The sequence below is a fragment of the Anabrus simplex genome, chromosome 2, assembly GCF_040414725.1.
Source record: "Anabrus simplex isolate iqAnaSimp1 chromosome 2, ASM4041472v1, whole genome shotgun sequence".
Taxonomy (NCBI): Eukaryota; Metazoa; Arthropoda; class Insecta; order Orthoptera; family Tettigoniidae; genus Anabrus; species Anabrus simplex.
The window spans coordinates 616524279-616544827 of NC_090266.1; the positions used below are offsets into that span (position 1 = coordinate 616524279).

Here is a 20549-nt window from a genome sequence, read left to right on the forward strand (position 1 = left end):
CAGAGCATCCCTCCATTCTTATACAACGGTTACAAGGAGTGAACTCTTTATAAAGGCAAACTCCCTGCCCTTTACTTTGTCGCTGATACCACTTCCTGAATTCCTGATCTCAAGTACAATTCTAATTTTCTTGGTATAGTACGTACCATCCCAATTTCTAATGCTGATGTTACCAGGATCCACATTAAGCTTACTCGTGCAGTTGCTAATTTCTTCTGCAAGTTCCTCATGGCTTCAATGTATTGGTTTCTTGACAATTGCAATATATTACAGATATTTATATGCTGAAATTCAGCCTCCCTTCTTGCTTGAAACACTCCAGGACCTTTATATCGTTTATCGGCGTGAATCATTGAATCTGGAGTATTGGTAAGAAGAGGTAATATTTCCTTCAATGTACATTTTATTGCTTTATCAGCATCTTCTAGAAAGAGCTGAGGGATGTTCTCCAAAGGAACACGCAGGAACTGATATACCGGATGGTCCATCAGCCCATTGAGATCCAGTTTTATGCATCCCTTCACATTTACTACAATTTTGAAAGACATCGGTCCATCTCCCTAAACCGGGGTAATATAATGAGATGTGTGTTTACGGACTAGAAGACAGCAGGAGTCGTGAGCACCACTATTAATTCATTATTGGAACCTTGAATAAACCTGTGAAATGAGTACAGATACTCAGAACACTTGCTTTAAAACAGGCGGTGGACGCACAGACCAGGAGCACAGTACTGTATAAGCTGGGAAGTGGGTGCCGTAGGTCAGCTGTCGCAGTAGCTCACATGGCAAGCGGGTGGGAAGATATGTGATAATCGACAGTGCTCAAGATAGGAGGTTCGAATTCCACATAAATATTTTTTTTAACAGCCAGTTGCCTGGGATGTGGTAAGGTTGCATACTTGATAGATTCCAAGGACTGATTTGTTTATTTGACCCTGTAAAAGACCGTATGTATCGTTGCATTGGGTATGGTGCTGGGTTGGACGAGGATGAGGAGATAGTCTGTGGCCAGTTAGCTACGTCGTACATGTTCCAAGCTCCGTAGGGCAAAGTATGCCCCATTGGAAGGATAACATGCGATGGCAGGTATGTATGTAGCTGTGCGAATTCCCCTCCTTAGAAGCAATTTACAACACAAAGTTTATTCAATGCTTCCGGTTGTATTCCTGCAACTAGTATGTGGATATGTTACTTATCAATGGAGAAGCTGGATACAATGCATACCAGGCACAATGCCTGTACCAAGAAGGCTATCCGGATAGACAACAACCGAGGGGCATGACATTTCGGAGTGTGGAAAGGCGCCTGTGGGATACTGAATCCGTGGGAAGGACACGGCCTGTTCGAGATCATCCCGTGAAGTCTGTTGACAGTGAAGAGGTTATGTTTGACGCTATCTGGCGTAACCCTCATACTAGCACACGGGCCATTGCACAGGAGACGAACATCAGCCGAGCATCTGTTATGCGGATATTGCATAACACTAGTTATACCCCTACCATCTGCACTTGCACCTGGAGCTCCATGGTTATGATTTTGATGCCCGGATGGCGTTTTGTCAGTGGATCCTACAGCATGTGGACACTGATCCTGCTTTTCTAGCGACTCTCTTATTTACAGACGAAGCACGATTCCACAACAATGGAACTGTTAATTGCCATAATATGCATTACTGGAGTGTGGATAATCCCCATTGGGTGCGACGGACAGCTTTTCAGGTACAGTAGGGCGTGAATGTATGGTGTGGAATCATGGGTGATCACCTCATCAGTCCCCATTTCTTTGAGGGCCATCTGATCAGCCATCGCTATCTGTGGTTTCTCCAAGATGAACTACCACCGTTTTTGGAACGTGCCACTCCTTGGCTGCTGCAGGATATGGTTTCAACAGGACGGAGCTCCACCACATGCAGTGGTGGTCGTCCGGAACCATTCCATGTGGCATTTCTTGATAAATGGGTAGGAAGGGGAGGACCTATCCCCTGGCCCTCCAGATCTCCCGATCTTATGCCCCGTGGATTTTTTGTGTGGGGCCATGTAAAACAACTGGTGTATGTACAGGAGCCGGCCAGTCCTTGTCACCTTAGCCAGCTCACCACCAAGGCATGCCAGTCCGTTTTGCCAGAGCTGTTGCAACGGGCCATATGGTACTTACAACATCGCGCGAACTTCTGTATCGACCACGGAGGTCGTCAATTCGAGCAGGTGCTGCGTTAAACAACATGGATAATAAAATGCTGTCGCATGTTTCCTAGCTTCTATCAACCCAGCTCCATACCAGGGGCCCTTTTCAGGGCCAAATAAACAAATCAGTCTGTGAAAAATACCAGTATTAAGTATACAACCTTGCCACATCCCAGGCAACTGGCTTAAAACAATATACAGTAAAACCTTGTTAATTCAAAGTCGTTGGGTCACTAAAATCGGACTTCGAATTACGTGATTTTGAATTAATCGCCGCTAACTCGAAATTCAGAAATGCCAACCCCTGCTGCACCAAAAAATAATCTAAGATCCTTTAATGCATGCAGTGACGTTGATTCACAGTTAAACCTTTCAAAGGCCGTGGAAAAAATTATATTTCCAAAATGTATCCAACAAGGTGCATTTATTGAAATAATTCCCTTGGATAACGCCATACACTGTCAGACTTACCCTCACACCCGGGAAAAACAAAACATGATTCAATGACAAAGTGTAATCTACTGTATACGCACAATGCAATTTAAGCAAATAGGTTATAACGTACTTAAGTACAGTATAAAGCACTTCCACAGGCGAGCCAATAAGACTATCCAAATTGGAGACACATGACACAAACAAAACAGACTTTAAAAACCCAGACTTATATTTAACTCAAATATCAAGACTAATAAGTAACTTTTGAGAAAGTTATACCGATATCGGACTTTTGCTGTGACTCTCCCATTCATCTTCATTGTCGTCTTCTACTTCATTTAACCAACCAAAACCACACTTGATGAAGCAGTTCTTGATTATCGATGAAGAAACACCGTCCCAGGCAATTGTCACACTCCGCATTGCATCAATCACATTCCACTTGCGTATTTCTCCCACCGGAATATTTCTAGCAGCATCATGGAGAAAGTAACGCACCAGTCGCTTTCTGTAGGCATGTTTCACGGATTAAGTTATACCTTGATCTATGGGCTGCAAGTAGCTCATAGTGTTGGCCGGCAGAAAAAGAAGACGCACATGTTTAAAAATTGAATTATGTTTATGTGCAGTGCACTGATCCAACAACAGAAGTATTTTTTTGTCCTGGCATGCCATTTTGCGCTCAAGGCATACCAAGCAATCCTCAAAAATTTTGCCTGTCATCCAGGAAGTTTTAGAAGACTTGTATTTGCACGGGAAGTGCCTGATGCCCTCAAAACATCGTAGCTTCTCGAACTTGCCTACGACGATGGGAGGAAGTCCCTCGCTTCTGTCCACAATGCAACACAGAAGGACTGTGACCCTATCCTTGTAAGATTTCCCGCCATGGCACTTCTGTCTTTTAAAACCATAAGTAAGTTTGGGCTTGGTATTAAAAACAATTCAGACTCATCAGCATTGAAGATATTGTTCGGTGCATATGAATTGATTATGTGAACCACGCTTTCTCGCCAACTGTCTGCATCACTAGTGTTCACTGATTCTGTTCTACGCACACTGCCTGCCACATGATATTGTGCCGTTCCTTGAAACGCCGAAGCCACCCGTTTGAACACTGAAACTCAAGCCCCATCTTTAGCACCAGTTCATTTGCCTCCCCCGTAATAATCTCACCATCACCAGGGATATTGTTCGCCAGAACATGCCGAAATCACTCGATCAATTGTACTTCCAAATCAGTGTGTTTAGCTCCTCGAATGTGCAATCGCTTTGCTGTATTTACACCCTGCATTTCTTGAGCTTCTGTACTCTCACGATTTTTTTAAAACGTTGAAAGCATGGACTAGGAATTCCAAAGTCTGTAGGTATTTCAGATTTCATTTTTTGTCCTTTGTCGACCTGCCTTATAATTTTCATTTCCGCGCTCACTGTTTTGGAAGAATATTGACGCATAGCCATCTCGCAACACAAGAAAGGAACACGTGCCCTAAACTAAAATACTGTGACAATAAACTAACATGCAGTATTAATAAAATATAATAACTTTGAAGTTTATAACTGCACACTAAAACTTAAAGTAAAATGTGTAACTACAAGAATACAAAAGAACTATGATTTCACTAGAGCTTGGCAACTCTGAAGCACGCTGTAGGCACACCAGAGTCAAGGTTCGGAAAGATAAACCTGCATGTTCTGGAAGACATTCTATCATTACGCAGATCATTTTTAATTAAAATTACACCATAAAGTATTATTTTTAACAAATTGAAGGACAATTTCGAATTAAAAGCTGAATATCAGTAATGGGACCGATGATGTTGTTCGAATTACGAATTATCCGTATTTCGAATTAAACAATTTTAATAACATGCAAAACTGTACCTTGTGTTTCCGGGAATGACAAATTCTTCGAATTAGGCGGCGTTTTGTATTAATGGATTTTGAATTATCGAATTTCAAATGATCCTATCGCACGCTAGTCACGTGAGCTACTGTGACACTTGACCTACGGCGCCCACTTCCCAGCCTATACTGGCCACAGACCATTATCTCCACATCCTCATCCAACCCAGCACCATACCCAATGCAATGATACATACGGCCTTTTACAGGGTCAAATAAACTAATCAGTCCTTGGAATCTATCAAGTATGCAACCTTACCACATCCAAGGCAACTGGCTGTTAAAAAAAATATATTTATGTGGGATTCGAACCTCCTACCTCGAGCATTGTCCAGTATCACATATCTCCCTGCCCGCTTGCCATGTGAGCTACTCGACACTTGACTTACGGCGCCTACTTCCCAGCCTATGCAGTACCGTGCTCCCAGTCTGTCTGTCCACCTCTTGTTTTAAAGTACGTGTTCTGCGTATCTGTACTTGTTTTACGGGTTCATTCGAGGTACCCATAATGAATTAATAGTGGTGCTCATGATTCCTCTAGCCCGTAAACACTCATCTCGTTATACTACCCTGGTTTAGGGAGAGGGACCAGTGTCTTTCAGAATTGTAGTAAATGTGAAGGGATGCATAAAACTGGATCGCAAGGGGCCGGTGGACCACCCGATGTATTAACATGGGACATATTGCAAAATTCAGAATAGTACATTTCTTATTCTTGATGAAGCCATGGGCAAGGTGATGATGAGCTGAGTTTTTGTTGAATGAGTGTCTAGAACAGGTGGTAGGAGAAATCAGAGAAACTTGGAATAGGAATTATCACTCACGGAGAGAAAATTAAAAATGCAAGTATCGACAATTATATTTTAAAATCTCAATCTGAACAAGGATCTGGAGGAGGAAGGCAAGTTAATAAAAGTAAATTGTACAACAAAATTAAGTTACTGTAAATCAAATGTAAGAAATATCATACTAGGGAATGAAGTATTTAGGGAAGAAGGTAATATGGCTAATTACAGAGTAAAATAAAACGAGGATGGTGAAAGCAAGGAGAAAGAAAATGTTGACTGTCCAAAGTGAGTAAAGCTTTTGTTAAAAGTAATTCCTGCAAAGACATCTTCATAGAGCACAGCATTGTATTGAAGTGAAACATGGGCTGCAACTGTTGCAGGGAGAAAGTGAAGAAAAATCATTGAAGAAAATAGCTTTTGAAATGGGCGGATCAGATCACACCCTCAAATGCCACCGGCATCTGACAGGATCAAACCAGATATCTTGGGAACAGTAGAGCAACAAATAATCTACTTTGCCACTGAGGTGAGCAGAAAGATAGCAATAAAAATTTTAATGAGTTAGCAGATGTTTCCCAAGAATGAATAGCTGCTAATAAGTCCATCAGTCAAGCTGTCTAAAAAAGAAAGAAGTATGTATAATTGCTTGAAAAAAATAATGATCACATGGTATTTTATGCTCCTCGCATTTAATATTTTATCAGGCTTAATTTTAATTATTATCAAAATGTAATACACCTCCCAGGTAGATACAAACCCTGTGGATACCCACAATAAACATTGTATCTATAGGTTGTTATTACTGAGAAAAGTGTACCTGCGAGGAACTCGCACAGTACCATGTGATCATCTTTTAAAATTTTATTTTTGCTTAAGTGACTGTACATGTTGACCTCCCTGTACACATATGAGAGGGGAACTGATGGCAAAATGTTATTTGGATGAAGATGTCGTTATCAGCCCGAGGAGGAAAGTATAGGGCTGTAGATCCAAAAACACATTGAGGATAACGTTAAATAAAGTATATAATGGGTTCATTGGTAGTGAAGCGAAGATAAGGGAATTCAGGTAGTTATGAAGCCTGCTTATGAATGTGGCAGAGTTTTGTTTTTGGCACCTTCAGAGTAAATTTCAAGCTAGAAATTTTGTCCGTATTTTACAAAGATTTGACTGTTGTAAACAGATTATTAATTAATTTCGTATGGCTATTTCTAGCCAAGTGCAGCCCTTGTAAGGCAGACCCTCCGATGAGGGTGGGCGGCATCTGCCATGTGTAGGTAACTGCGTTTTATTGTGGTGGAGGATAGTGTTACGTGTGGTGTGTGAGTTGCAGGGATGTTGGGGACAGCACAAACACCCAGCCCCCGGGCCATTGGAATTAACCAATGAAGGTTAAAATCCCTGACCCGGTCGGGATCGAACCCGGGACCCTCTGAACCGTAGGCCAGTACGCTGACCATTCAGCCAACGAGTCGGACAAACTCGTGTCCTCATCCCGAGGTGGCGCAGCTCTTTTTAGGCACACCCTTATTGGAGGTGAGCTGCATGTACCATTTCAACCACATGCCAGCCCTCCTGCCAGTTTTAAATTCCTGGCAGTGCCGGGAATCGAACCCGGGCCCCCGAGGACGACAGCTAATAACACTAACTGTTACGCTACGGAGGCGGACTGTAAACAGATGAGAACACTGTAGGTGTTCATAGTTTTTGCAGTTAACATATTGGAGTCTGAGTCCGAGTGTGTTTGGGGGTGGGCTAATAATGCAGACTGACTGAGCCTGAGGCTAATTCGGGCCCGCGTATTTATTACATTGTCAACACAGCCAGAACGAGATTGAGGCGGAAACTCTATATACCACTTTGTATAACTTTTATAACAACTATACCGTGCGCTCGTGGCCTCTGTCGTTGTTTTCTCGAACTTATAGCAGCTTCATTTTGCACGTGTTCACTTCTACACTCCATGCTTCCAGCTGCTGAAGGCACATGCTTTCAGTTTTGTTTACATCCTGCGAAGTGTTTAGACTGTAATTTTTTCTGCTATCATGAGTGGATCATTGAATGAAAGTGGGATTATAGAGATGTTAGAAGAGATTTTTGAGGACAGTGGTTCAGATGAAGAGGTAGATGATTCAGATCTAGACCCTGATTTCGAACTTCATATTAGTGATGAAGGTATCTATAACCTTTTCTATCATATTCTACCTAAGTTTGATTTTGTACTTTGTAGTTTATTTAGCTAATGTTTCATGATCTTCATATGACTGGAGATTTATTCAGAAATAAATTAGTGATATAGTTTTCTTTATTTTAGAACGAAATGACGCAAGCGATGATAATTCAAAGGCAGGGAATAATCCACATTCGCTGGGTACTTCTGGCGATTTGGATGCACTTGCAAAGTCTGTGCAGATAAAGGAAAGTGGAAAATGGGAAAGTAACGAGAAAAGAGGCATGCTGGTGGTGTCCAGTGTGTTTTGTAGCACTTTGTGTCCCTGCATGCTTCAAACTATTCCACACTCATTATGTGTAAGACTTTGTTGTCATTTTTTTGTTGTTGTTGCAAAAGGCATACCGTTGGAAAATGTGTAATATGAAAAGTATTCAATAGATCGTGATGCAACTTTTTAATCTGTATAATAGACACTTTTAATTTTTTCATGATATAAATGAGTTACAATTGCAATCTACCTGTTGTTTTCTGCAATTTTTTAAAAACCTTCTGCCTGCCCATATGCCACCTTAAGACATGGTCTCCAATGTGTTAATGGGGTATAATAGGGGGTTGTAGTAAGTTTTCACAAGGCTAGAGGTTCATACTGGAGAATTACGCAGCATGTTGAAACAGATATGCTAATCGTGCACTGATGTTGAAGCGGTTTATCATGAAAGGGGTATGTGTTCATGTATCATGTTCCTGAAAGGAGAGACATTCGCATGCATACCTACATTATCAGACTTTCAGCAGCTATTACAGAGCACAGGTCATATAAAAGAAAGTATCACTAATGGGTGTCCTTTGCTTGAAGCTGGACGGTGATGTGCATCGCCAGCCAAACTTCCTCTCATGCCTCACAAAGGTACAACCCATCTTCAGTAGCATTTTGTGTTTGATGGCAAGAACAGATTCTGCCTCACTGCTAATGGTAATCGTGTATGTGTGCAGTGGCATCCTTCAATGTGCAGGCCAGCTCTTTAAATCCAGGGTGTACACAGCAGTAGCTTACAGTGTGTGTTATCTCTGACGTTTGAGCAGGCATCAACTGCACAACTTCCAGCTCTGTTCCTAACACTAAGAATAACCCTTGTCCAACTGTTCCACTATTCAAAATATTCATGAACTCCCTTCTTAATGGTGCTATCCTTGGTCTTTATGATCATTTCTATGGGAGAGTTTAGGCTGACTTCACCGTTGAGAAGTTTATTACTGTTGTTTGTGTCATCAGTCCATAGACTTGTTTCATGCAGCCCTCCATGCCACTCTATCCTGTGCTAACCTCTTCATTTCTACATAACTACTGCATCCTGCATCTACTCTAATCTGCTTGTCATTTCATACCGTGGTCTACCTTTTCTGTTCTTACTGCCTACAATTGTCTCAAAAACAAACTGAACAAGTTCTGGGTGTCTTAAGATGTGTCCTATTATTTCTATTTCTTCTGGTCAAATTTTGCCAGATCGTTCTCCTCTTGATTCAGTGATCGGATCTCCTCATCTCATCTTCAGCATTCCTCTGTAACACCACATTTCAATAGTTTATTGTAAAGTTTAGAGGAGATCTTCACTTAGGAGTGTTATTATATGGTTTTAATTCTCTCTGCTGTACATTGGAACTACTCCTGGACAGCTTCTAGCATAAATGTATAATATTTTTTATTTGATACAGGTTCTTGGCCTCATAGGACCACGGTTAACACTTTTCTGCCTTTCTGAATTTCCACATTTTGATGGAGAATACTTTGCTTTTCAAACCACTTTGTGCCAGATCATTTTCTCACTCTTTCCGGAAGATTCTTTATCTCGTGTACTCAGGTCATGAACTTCTTTCTTGAACCAATGTCTGAGAGACATCGACTTGATCCTTCTTCATTGCAGTTTCCCATTGGAGTGATACATTTCTAATTCATGTGAAGAATAGTGGAAATCCTCTTTTGCATTGTTGAGAATGGCATATTAACACACTGCAATTTTAAAAAAAATTGTGTCACTTGAAGCTGAGTGCACTGCTTTCTAGTCTCTCAGAAGCTGCTCTTATATAGGCAGAGTTTGGGAATTATTCTGGGGCAGTTAGGTGAGAAACTACCAGGCTAACTTTTATACCACTATACTATACACATCTGCTTTTTATGTCAGATGTATCCTATGTTCAAATGAAAAAAGGACATAGTTTTAACTTTTTAGTGGTTTAGAAAACTGATCTAGAATTTTCTGCATGTTCCTAGCGATAACTGTAAAGAAAGTTTATCTGTCTTGTTTAAAATGACCGTTTGCGATGGTATATTAGATTAATGATGTTTTCTGTCTTTAAAATTTAAATTGTCATATCTCTTGTCAAATTTTCAGATTGAAGGCATGTTAAGTAATTGTTTTTAAATATCATTTGTCAGAAAAAAGTAGGAGATAATTGAATGTACCTTACTCCATTTAATTTCCAAAATCTTGGTCTCAGATTGACAGGGCAGTTTATTCCGAGATTTCAGACCTCATATTGTCACTGACAGCCCTGCGATGGCTAAGAGAATCTGGAGCTGTAAGAACACGATGCTTTCCGATAATTGTCTACATCATAATGAACTGAAATTACAACCATATGGTTCTTTTACAGTAGTATCTTGATTTCTGAATTTAGACCTGATACAAGGTATGGATAAAATAAAAAAAAATAAAAAAGGTAGTGGGAACATATGGAAATATATGAAACCAATTATTGTAGAGCCACTGTACCTCTACAGGCTTTCATTGTAATGGGACCTTTTTTTGCACAGTAAAGTACAAAGATGGTGTTCAGGAGGCCTGAGGTACTATGTGGCTTTCGCTATATGGTTTGGAGGAAATGCATGAAGCAGTATAACGCCCTGTACATTGTATACTACTATCAGCTTCACTTTCACCTTCCCTGGTTCCTAGTTCACTAGTTTGGGCTGGGGTGGTGATGGATGGCCATGGCCCCGCTTCTAAACATATCCGCTCGTTATCCTGCAATGCCCTCTGTGACTGTGCTGCTTTTGGGAGGGAATTGTAGGTACGATAGAAATTGTAGGTCCTGGAGCATGGACCTTATTCATCATATATGAATCCCTGTGACTCCACTCTGTTGCCCTAATTACAGGAACCATTCCAAGGAAAACATTTCCATAAACGAGGCATCATACTTCAAGCAGTAGAGTGCTCCATCGCTGACATCAACAAAGGCAGCACTGCTACTGGTATCCTGCACCTTCCACACATCTGGCAAGTGATGTTGCAATGTTTTACATTAAAGGCCTGTCGAGTTATGATGGTTCCACAATAAGTGGTTTTGTGTATTTGCATATGTTGCCACTAATTGTTTCCCCCAATAGAATGGAGCTGAAGATAAGATTCTAGCGTGTTTAACCTTAAACTTTAGAAACCTTTTTTTTTATTTCTTTGTAGGCACAGAAGAGCGTTGTAACTTGGTGCACATGCGGAGATCAGCTCTGGGACAATCTGCACCTTCTCTGTCGTCAAGTATAGTAAGTAATCTATTGCTAAATGTGTTTACAGTATTTCTTTCCCTCTTTTGGCTAAGAAATAGCTGGGAATGTGTTGTTTTGTTGTGTTTGTTTTGTTAGTAAACGGTTAAACCAAACCAAAACCCATGGCGCCACAGCTCTGAAGGACCTTGGCTAACCAAGCGACCGCTGCTCAGCCCAAAGGCCTGTGGAGGCAGTTAAACGCTTGGTTTACAGCAAAGCAAGCTTACAAGAACATTTGACAACAAAACATATCACCAGAATCCACATAAACTACTCCACTGTGTTAAAGTGATCGTGGAAGAAAAGTCTGAACACTGTACATCAAGGATAGAATAAAACAATTATGCAAGACAAAATCAATGCAAAACTCCTACATGCACTCATTGAGATCACTTCAAAGTGCGGCATAAGAAACTATTAAAAATTGCAGCAGCAGCAAACTCAGAATATATAAGGGAGTTTTCATCCAAGTACAGTTGTATAACAGGAGTGTATCATGCCATACATGAATTCAGCAGAATCATAACTCACGTAACACATACCCATAACAAACAACAACCAGAACAGTGAACTCACTACTGTGAAACATAAGTACGAGGAAGCAGAATAACATAAAATAACTTTCAAGAAAATAGGCAAAGGCACAATCAACGTACACACTGAAAACCTCATTAAAAAAGTAAGAGAATACGTTGTAAAGAACAATATTCTAGAACTCAAAAACTCAAATCTGACCCCATTGAAACATAACCAAAACACTGTTAAATCAATCAGCAAGTCCAAATGCGTAATTCCTAAGAATAGTCAGTGTTTCTGGAAACAAGTAAAGCCTGTTACACTTGCATTAAAATGTTCTGTATGATCTACATGGACAGCACATCACTATGCCTCCTCCTTAACCTGGGAAGGATGGAGATTTTATTTTTCTCTTAACTGGCTTATTTAATCAAATCTGAAGATACTCACTGATGGGAAGCGAGGAAAAGCTATTTTCACATAAATTGGTGCGATGGATTGTAAATAATAGCCTGTTAGCATACGGTACTGCACGTCCCTTATGAGAGCAAATTTTTGTGAAGTTTGGTAATACGCTTAAGTTGCATAATTATTGAACGTGACCCCACGAGATCTTTTATTTGGATGAAAAATAACCTAAAAATGTACTTACAGAAAAATATCAGCAGTTAAAATTTAAGATATATTTGTGCCCTATTATTTACAACAGTTCATAAAATCGGGCTACTTTTACAGTAGTTTACTGTTATGAGAAAAAAAGTGGAAGTTGGCTTCTACACATTACACAGATCTGTTCTGTGGAGTCAACTTTAACAACTGACGTATTTTTCCTTTCGTGGGATTTTACTCCTTATCAAGGAGTACTGAAATATTTAAATTGCTGATGTTCTGAAGTGGGGAATAGTCTGATTTGTGGAATGGTAAGGATTCAGTCTGGAGATCATCTTTGTTCTATGTTAAGGGAACTCAAGGCATTTATTTTGGTCTTTTACTTGTCAGGAAATCCTCTTCAAGGGGAACATCTCACTGCTTATCATGTTTGTGGCTGAAAACTCTTTTGGTTACTGTGCGCAACTGCCTTTCTCTAAGATTGCCTACTAAGCCCCCCTTCATTCTCCCCTGCAGAGTCTTTATCAGAATGAACAGACACATCCAGTGGCTCAGTGTACATATTCGTTACATCTTTGTTCATTTCCAGCCTCTTAAGTTGAGGCCCCTAGAGAGCGAAACAAACTAACTAGTTACTATGAAAGAATTTCTGAATACACTGTATGCTAGGCCTTAAGATATGTAATAAATACCTGTGCAGGTCGTACTCGTACATGTATGAAACCTAGCTTTCGTAATATTCCACTTGTTAATATAAAAATAAAGAAACAACAGAACTACATGACATGCTACTGCAAAGGACAAGCGGTACCGTATGGTACCAGCACGTTTCTCCTGCCCCCAGATCAAGTTAATGGGAAGTTATAGCATTGGTATTTCTTACATTTCTTTCATCTATTATTAACAGATTTAATGCATTAAAATGTTCGTGTGCACTTTTGTTGTACAATCAGTAATGCTACTTACCTGAGACAAGCAATCATAATCACTTCACATAAAGAATGCACCAGTTCATAGCACTGTTCATTAAACATGGCACACAACACAGACTCTCTAACTGTACTGAATGATTCTTAAAAGGTATGTCCTTCATTCGCTGTGCAATGTTGCCATAATTATTATGCCCTTTTTTATTACTGCATACATCTCCATTATACATTGTTATGCCTTTTAGTGTTCAATCTGAAAGCTTCTGTGAATTTACTAATTGCCACCACAATCCTTTACTTGTAACTAGTTCTGTGACCTCATTTAGTTCTAAATCTTCTTACCTTTAAATTGCTAAAAACTGCATCTAAACATTGTCGTCTTGGTTGCCCTGTACTCCTCTTACCCTCCGTAACAAAGTCTATTATTCATCTAGTAACCTGTTCTCCTCCATTTGCTCCCATGATCTTACCACCATAGCTGGTTTATGCATAGAGCTTCATCCATCGAGTTCATTCTTAACTTAGCCTTTATCTCCTCATTCTGAGTACCCTCCTGCCGTTGTTCCCACCTGTTTGTACCAACATTCATTCTTGCTACTATCATGTCTGTTACTTCTGGCTTATGAATAAGATATCTCATGTCCACCCAGCTTTCACTCTTATAAAGCAAACCTGGTCTGAAAACAGACTGATGTAAAGAGATTCGTCTGGGAGCTGATTTCCTTCTAACAAAATATTGTTAATCGCAACTGCGAACTCTCTGCATTAGCGTTACTGCACCTTGATTCAACCTCGCTTACTATATTACCATCCTGGGGGAACACACATCCCAAATACTAGAAATTATCCAGCTTTTTATCCGAAAACTGACATTCAGTTCTCTTGGATTTCTTATGTGCTGACATAAATTCAGTCTTAGGAAGGCTAATTTTCATACCGTACTCATTGCACCTATTTTCAAGTTCGAAGATATTAGACTGCAAGCTTTCGGCACAGTCTGCCATTAAGACCCAAGTCGTCAGCATAGGCCAGATGGCTTACTACTTTTTTACTGAACTAAATCCCTCCCTGCTACATAATACCTATCAGGCCGGGCTGAGTGACTCAGATGGTTGATGCTGGCCTTTTGACCCCTACTTGGCAGGTTTGACTTGGCTCATTCTGGTGGTATTTGAAGGTGCTCAAATACGTCCGCTTCGTGTCTGAAGATTTGCTGGCACGTAAAAGAACTCCTGCAGGACAAAATTCTGGCACCTTGACGCCTTCGAAAACTGAATAAGTAGTTAGTGGAATGTAAAGCCAATACGTTAATAATACCATTCAGTAGATGATTCATGTTAGCTATGAACAAGAAAGGTGAAAGATTACAGCCTTGTCTAACCCCTGTAAATAACTTGAAAAAAGAACTCATTCTATCATCAATTCGCACTGCAACCCAATTGTCATCATAATTGCCTTTGATTGCTTTTAATAATCTATCCATAATCCCATAGTCCCCCAGTACGTCGAACATCTTTTAGCTTGGTACTCTGTCATGTGCCTTATCTAGATCTACAAAACATAACTGTCTATTCCTCTCGTAGCATTATTCAGTTGCCTGGCACTTACTGGAAATTAATTCTGACAGCACTGCTGTGGTCTGAAACCACACTGGCTTTCATCGAAATTCTTCTCAACCACTGATCGCACCCTCCCTTCCGAGATGCCAGTGAACACCTTGCCTGATATACTGATCATTGATATACCTCGATAGTTGTTGTAATCCATCCTGTTCTGTTGCTTATAGATGGGTGCAATTACTGCTTTTGTCGAATCAGAAGATACCTTGTAACACTCCATACTAATCTTACTACTCTGTGAAGCCATTTCATCTGTGCCCATTATACTTCAGTATTTCAGGTCTAATTTCATCTACTCCTGCTTCTTTATGACATGGAGTTAATTTACCATCCTTTTCTCTTCCTCAAGCATAATTTCATCAACATCATTGTACTCCTCCCCATGAGCCTGGTTGTCCACGATGTCACTGGGAAGATTTCCTTTTACCTTGAGATTTTCAAAATATTCCTTCCACCTCTCCAGTGATTCATTAGGATCTATTATGAGTTCACCTGATTTGCCCAAAACACTATTCATTTCCTTTTCCCCTCCCTTACTAAGATTCTTTATTACTGTCCAGAAAGGTTTCCCTGCTCCTTGAACTAGCCTTTCCAAGGTATTACCATAATCTTCCCACGACTTGTTCGTGGATTCAACAACTGTTTGTTTTACTCTGTTTCTATCTTCTAGATACAATTCCCTGTCTGCATCAGTCCTTGTTTGGAGCCATTTCTGATACGCCTTCTTTTCACGTTTACAAGCTGCTCTCACTTGATCATTCCACTGAGTTGTTCTCTTTGTCCATCTTTACACACAGTTCTTCCTAGAGATACATAGTTCAGATCAGATAGTGTCATATCATCAAAAAATCCCAAGAATACCCTCACATTCTTAACAGATTTCCTGAATTCAAAGTAGATTATAAGTCTGTAATTGATCTGTTGCCCTTACCCTCCCATCCATGTGCATCAGTGAATAGCCATATGGTTGAAGAACGGGTTCGTAACTGCACAAGTCCCGCAAAATCAGCCCATTCTTATTAGCTTCCATATCTTCCCTCCCACATTTACAGTCACCTCTTCGTATCCTTCAGTTCAATTTCCAACTGTTGCATTGAAATCGCCCGTTAGCACTATCCTCTCTTTGCTGTTGACCCTGACTATGATGTCACTCAATGCTTCATAAACCTTGTTGACTTCATCCTCATCTGCACCTTCACATGGTGGGTACACTGAGACAATTCTTGTCCTAATTTCTCCAACTGCTAAATCTATCCACATAATTTACTCATTTACGTGCCTAACAGAAACTATATACCGGGCGAGTTGGCCGTGCGCGTAGAGGCGCGCGGCTGTGAGCTTGCATCCGGGAGATAGTAGGTTCGAATCCCACTATCAGCAGCCCTGAAAATGGTTTTCCGTGGTTTCCCATTTTCACACCAGGCAAATGCTGGGGCTGTACCTTAATTAAGGCCACGGCCGCTTCCTTCCAACTCCTAGGCCTTTCCTATCCCATCGTCGCCATAAGACCTATCTGTATCGGCGCGACGTAAAGCCCCTAGCAAAAAAAAAAAAAACAGAAACTATGATGCGTGCAATAATATTCCTGATGAACAGTCCTACCTGTTATTCCTCTTCTTCTTCCTTAATTCATGGGGTCTCTTTAAAAGTTCCTTTTAGCGTTGACCTTGAAGATCTTATGCTACCATGTGTTTTCATTCATCCCCACCTAGTTATACTTGCTCCCTTCAAAAAGTTGCAGGTCCTCCTTGTTGGGTCTTCTCGGATCTTTCTTCTCTCTTCACCAGGTAATCCCAGTGTGGAGATTCTAATTCTTCCCAGCGCCTCACATTCTAAGAGTATGTGTTTAGCTGATTCCTCCGCATTGTTGCATTTCCTACATACATTGTCCCTTACTACTCCAATTCTCTATGTAGGTGCTTTCTAAGATGGCAGTGTCCAGTCAGCAGTCCTATTACCCATCTTATATTTTCTCTGCTGAGTTCCAGCAGTTCCTTAGTATGCTTCTTGTTTGGGCTCTGTATTAGTTCTTTTGCAAGCATACATCCTGGAGCATTTTTCCAATTTTGCATTAGTTTCTTTTGTACCCATTTACCTATGTAAAGGTGGGCTTGTCTATCAGAGATCCCACATACTGGTTCCGGGCCCTCAAAAGGTGTTTCTGACCCTTTTCTTGCCAGTTTATCTGCTTTTTCATTACCTTCTATGCCTGCATGCCCAGGTACCCATATTGTTTTAACAACATTGTACTCTGAGATTTTCAGGAGAAGTGTCTGACAGTACCAAACAATTTTGGATGTAACTCGGACAGCTTCAAGTGCCTTAAACTTTCAAGTGGTACATTTCTTTTGAGTAGCCACTAACACAGTGGCACATTTTCCATAAGGTACTAGGAAGTAAACACATAGTGAGATACTCTTGTTTAGTGTAGTATTTTTATCAGGTTCAAAAAGTACAGAATATGTATTAAGCTGTCAAAAATGATCATAGTATGAAGGGCAAGGCGCCTGGCTCACTGAGGAAAGCAACGGGAACTTGCGGTGAGATACTTTCAATTGTTCGGGTATTTTCATCCGGTTTAAAAAACAAAGTCTCACTATCAACCTATTAAGATGATTACAGTACAAATGCCAAGGAAAGATAATCTGTCTCAGTGAGGAAAACAATGGGAAACAATTTTCAATCCAAATGGTTCATTTTTCAGAGAGTCATCAAATTGGGTGTCTTTTCCTATATACACCAAGACGTTCCACACGTAACCAGACGTAGCTTCACACAGTTTAAATGATTTGATACGTAATCTTGAGCACTTGGACGGTATGAAAACTTTCCATGACAAACATCCCTTCCACAACATAAGAGACTCATCTACAGACACATCGCTTTCGGGTGTATACACACTTTGGAATCTACTATTCAAGTGGTCCAGAATAGGTTTCAGTTTGTAAACTTTCTTCGGACCACATGTGGCTTCATCGTATGCTTCGTTATCAACAAAGTGTAAGAATTTGGGGAGATGAAATCTTCTTTCAGAGAACAACTCCAAAAATATTGGGTTTTCTAATATCTGTCTACGAGAAAAGTAGCTCTTGTTGTCAGGCAACTGATGAATGCCTTGCAAGAGAAAATAATTTCATCTTTATTCGTGTCAGTCCACTGATTCACTCTCGAATATAGTTTCAAGGTCGGTGTGCTTTCTAAAAACTGTTGAGCATATTAGTTCCGCTAATTCAGGAGTGGTAAGTAATTGAAAATATTCTAGCGGATTATTCACGTCTTCAATTTGTACATTTAGTCCCAGATGCGCCGTAAATGTAAATCACGGCCGTTCAGATCCTACCTTGGTCTATACACCGAGCTGAATATCACCGCTAGTGCTACCGTCACATTCACTTGAGTCTTTTTCATCATCGAGCTCACTATCTCCTGACAATTCATCATTAGTCTCGCTATCAAATGATGCATCACTCTCCTAATTGTCACAGTGTAACACATCATACCATTCTTCTTCTCTTAGACGTTTCCGAGCTCCGCTTGCACCTACCATAATGGATTATCTACCACTCTCAGCAGCCTGGAAGCCGGTACTGGCTGGCTGCCAGCTGGGCGCGGAACGAAAGCATTTTGCCCGGCCATACGGTTTTAGGAGAGTGATGCTGTAAGCAAAGCTCGAAACTTACATACACGCCACAAAGGAAAGCGATCTCGGATCTTACGACGGAATAAGTCGTCAAACGCATTGCCGAAAGACATTTACAATGCGATGACGGAATATTCCATCTTGGCCACTTAAGAAGCCATGCAGCTATGACGATTTATTCAGTCATTACCACTTGAAAGGTTAATGGCTGCTTGGCTATCTGTAAATATGAAAATGTTCTTATCTCTGTAGTTCATTTTGAGATTTTTCTGAAGGCATGTAATTATGGCTATCACTTCAGCTTGGAAAACTAGTGTGTCTGCCTAGGCTGATTTGGATTGATCTCTCAGGTCTTTCCCCATTGATCCCTCCTCCTGTTCCCTTCTCAGTCCACAACACAATATCTTCCCTATCAGTTTTCCATCTGTTAATGTCCCAGTCTTCCTTTTTAGTTATCTGGGTCTCAAATGGTTTCTCAAAGATGTACTTTGGAATCATATAATCAGCTAGCATGTGTAAAACTTCCCCTGTTATTACTCTGTTAATTTTAGTGACCAAGATTGGGTCTTTGAGCCTTCCAGCATCCATTTTCCTCCAATCGATACAAACTCATTCTACCCTATCTCTCTATAAAGTTACTTAATGGAGGGAGGTCTAATAGATTATTCAAGGTTTCTGTCGGCATAGTTTTCATTGCCCCAGTTATTGCTATGCATGCCATTCTCTGAATGCTATTTAATTTGCTACTGACGTTTCCTTGACTTACTTTCATCCACCAAATGATTACTGCATAGGTCATCATTGGTCCAATGATCATTGTGTATATCCACATTACCATTGCCGGCTTTAGACCCCATGTTGTCCCGACTGCCCTCTTGCATGCATACAGTAGGTTCATATCTTGGGTTATGTTTCTTTCTGTGTGTGGATTCCAGGTTTACTCTTTGTTTACTATTACATCTAAGTGTAACACATGTTCTTCCATATAGATTTCTTGCCCATAGAGCTTCAATGTTCTCGTCCCCTCTAATTTCTTCCTTCTTGTGAAAGGGACCAGTCTTATCTTGCTCGGGTTGACTGTGAGTTGTTCTTCCTGATACCAGTTCTCCACGAGGTTAAATGATCTTTGCATGAGGTCCTGGATGACACTCATCACCTTACCTTTTACGACAATAACTAGATCATCTGCGTATCCTTGTGTGTAAAATCCCTGTTCGTTGTGCATGGCTATGATTTTGTTCACCACAAGTTTCCACAGAAGAGGAGAAAGAGCTCCTCCCTGCACACAACCTTGAGTAGCTCTAATCGTTAGCCTCTCTTCAAACAGAGCTGCCTTTATTTTCCTCCCGTCTAACATGGATCTAGTTCGTTTTACAACAGTCTTGCTCACCCTACTCTCTTCAACAGCTTTAATCATTGAGTCGGAGGTTGTATTTCTGAACCTATTTCTATGTCTAGAAATGCCGCCAGAGCAATTTCTTTGTATTCTAGGCTTTCCTCTAGTTTGCAAACCAATTGATGGAGTGCTGTCTCTGTGGATCTGCCAGGTCTGTATGCAAACTGATTTTCATGTAAAGTTGAGTTCAGTTGCACCATTTTCTGAATATATTTATCCAGTATTTTCTCCATTGCTTTTAGCATGAAGGAGTCCTACTCCACACTGACCTTCCCTATTTAACACCTGTCAAGTACAATTTATAATCCCTTATCTCTTCCTCTTTATCTCCCCTTAACAGAAAATAATTAATTCCTAACACATCCAGATCCGTCTACTTTGCTGACTCACCCAGGTCTACTTTCTTCTTCCATAAGCCCCATTACTATTAAGAGCTCCATCGAATTCCATTTAATTTGCCAAGTAGTTTCCAAGGAGTCTCTCGTCTGTCAAATGGGGAGTGGGACTACATTACTCCCATAGATCCGAGACTGGCTTAAAATGGTCTGAGCATCCTCTGTGAAAATTCTGTTAAGAACGTTGCTATCTTTACTTACACATACTCCAAGTGAGGATCTCACCTCCGACGGATTAATGACCACCGGTGGATTGTAATAGTCCTAGCACCCTAAGCAAAAGGAAGGCCATGACTTGGAATATGTCCGAGATGCCCACTCCCATTCCATAGCAACTGGTATCCTGACTGTCAGGACCACTTACTAGGCAAGGAAGGAAGGAAGGAAAGGAAGAACTGGTTGAGCCAGCAAAGTGGAT

The 20549-nt window shown here is 40.6% G+C and overlaps 1 protein-coding gene across 2 annotated transcripts in view; it reads left to right on the plus strand.

Annotated features, from left to right (window-relative positions):
- dop (microtubule-associated serine/threonine (MAST) protein kinase dop) overlaps positions 1-20549 on the plus strand; it is a 578024-nt gene that overhangs the window by 27088 nt on the left and 530387 nt on the right. For both annotated transcript variants that reach the window (XM_067141035.2, XM_068226223.1), the window contains exon 2: positions 10945-11024. In XM_067141035.2, coding sequence (XP_066997136.2) covers positions 10945-11024 — 80 coding nt within the window. The remainder of the gene's footprint in view (positions 1-10944; positions 11025-20549) is intronic.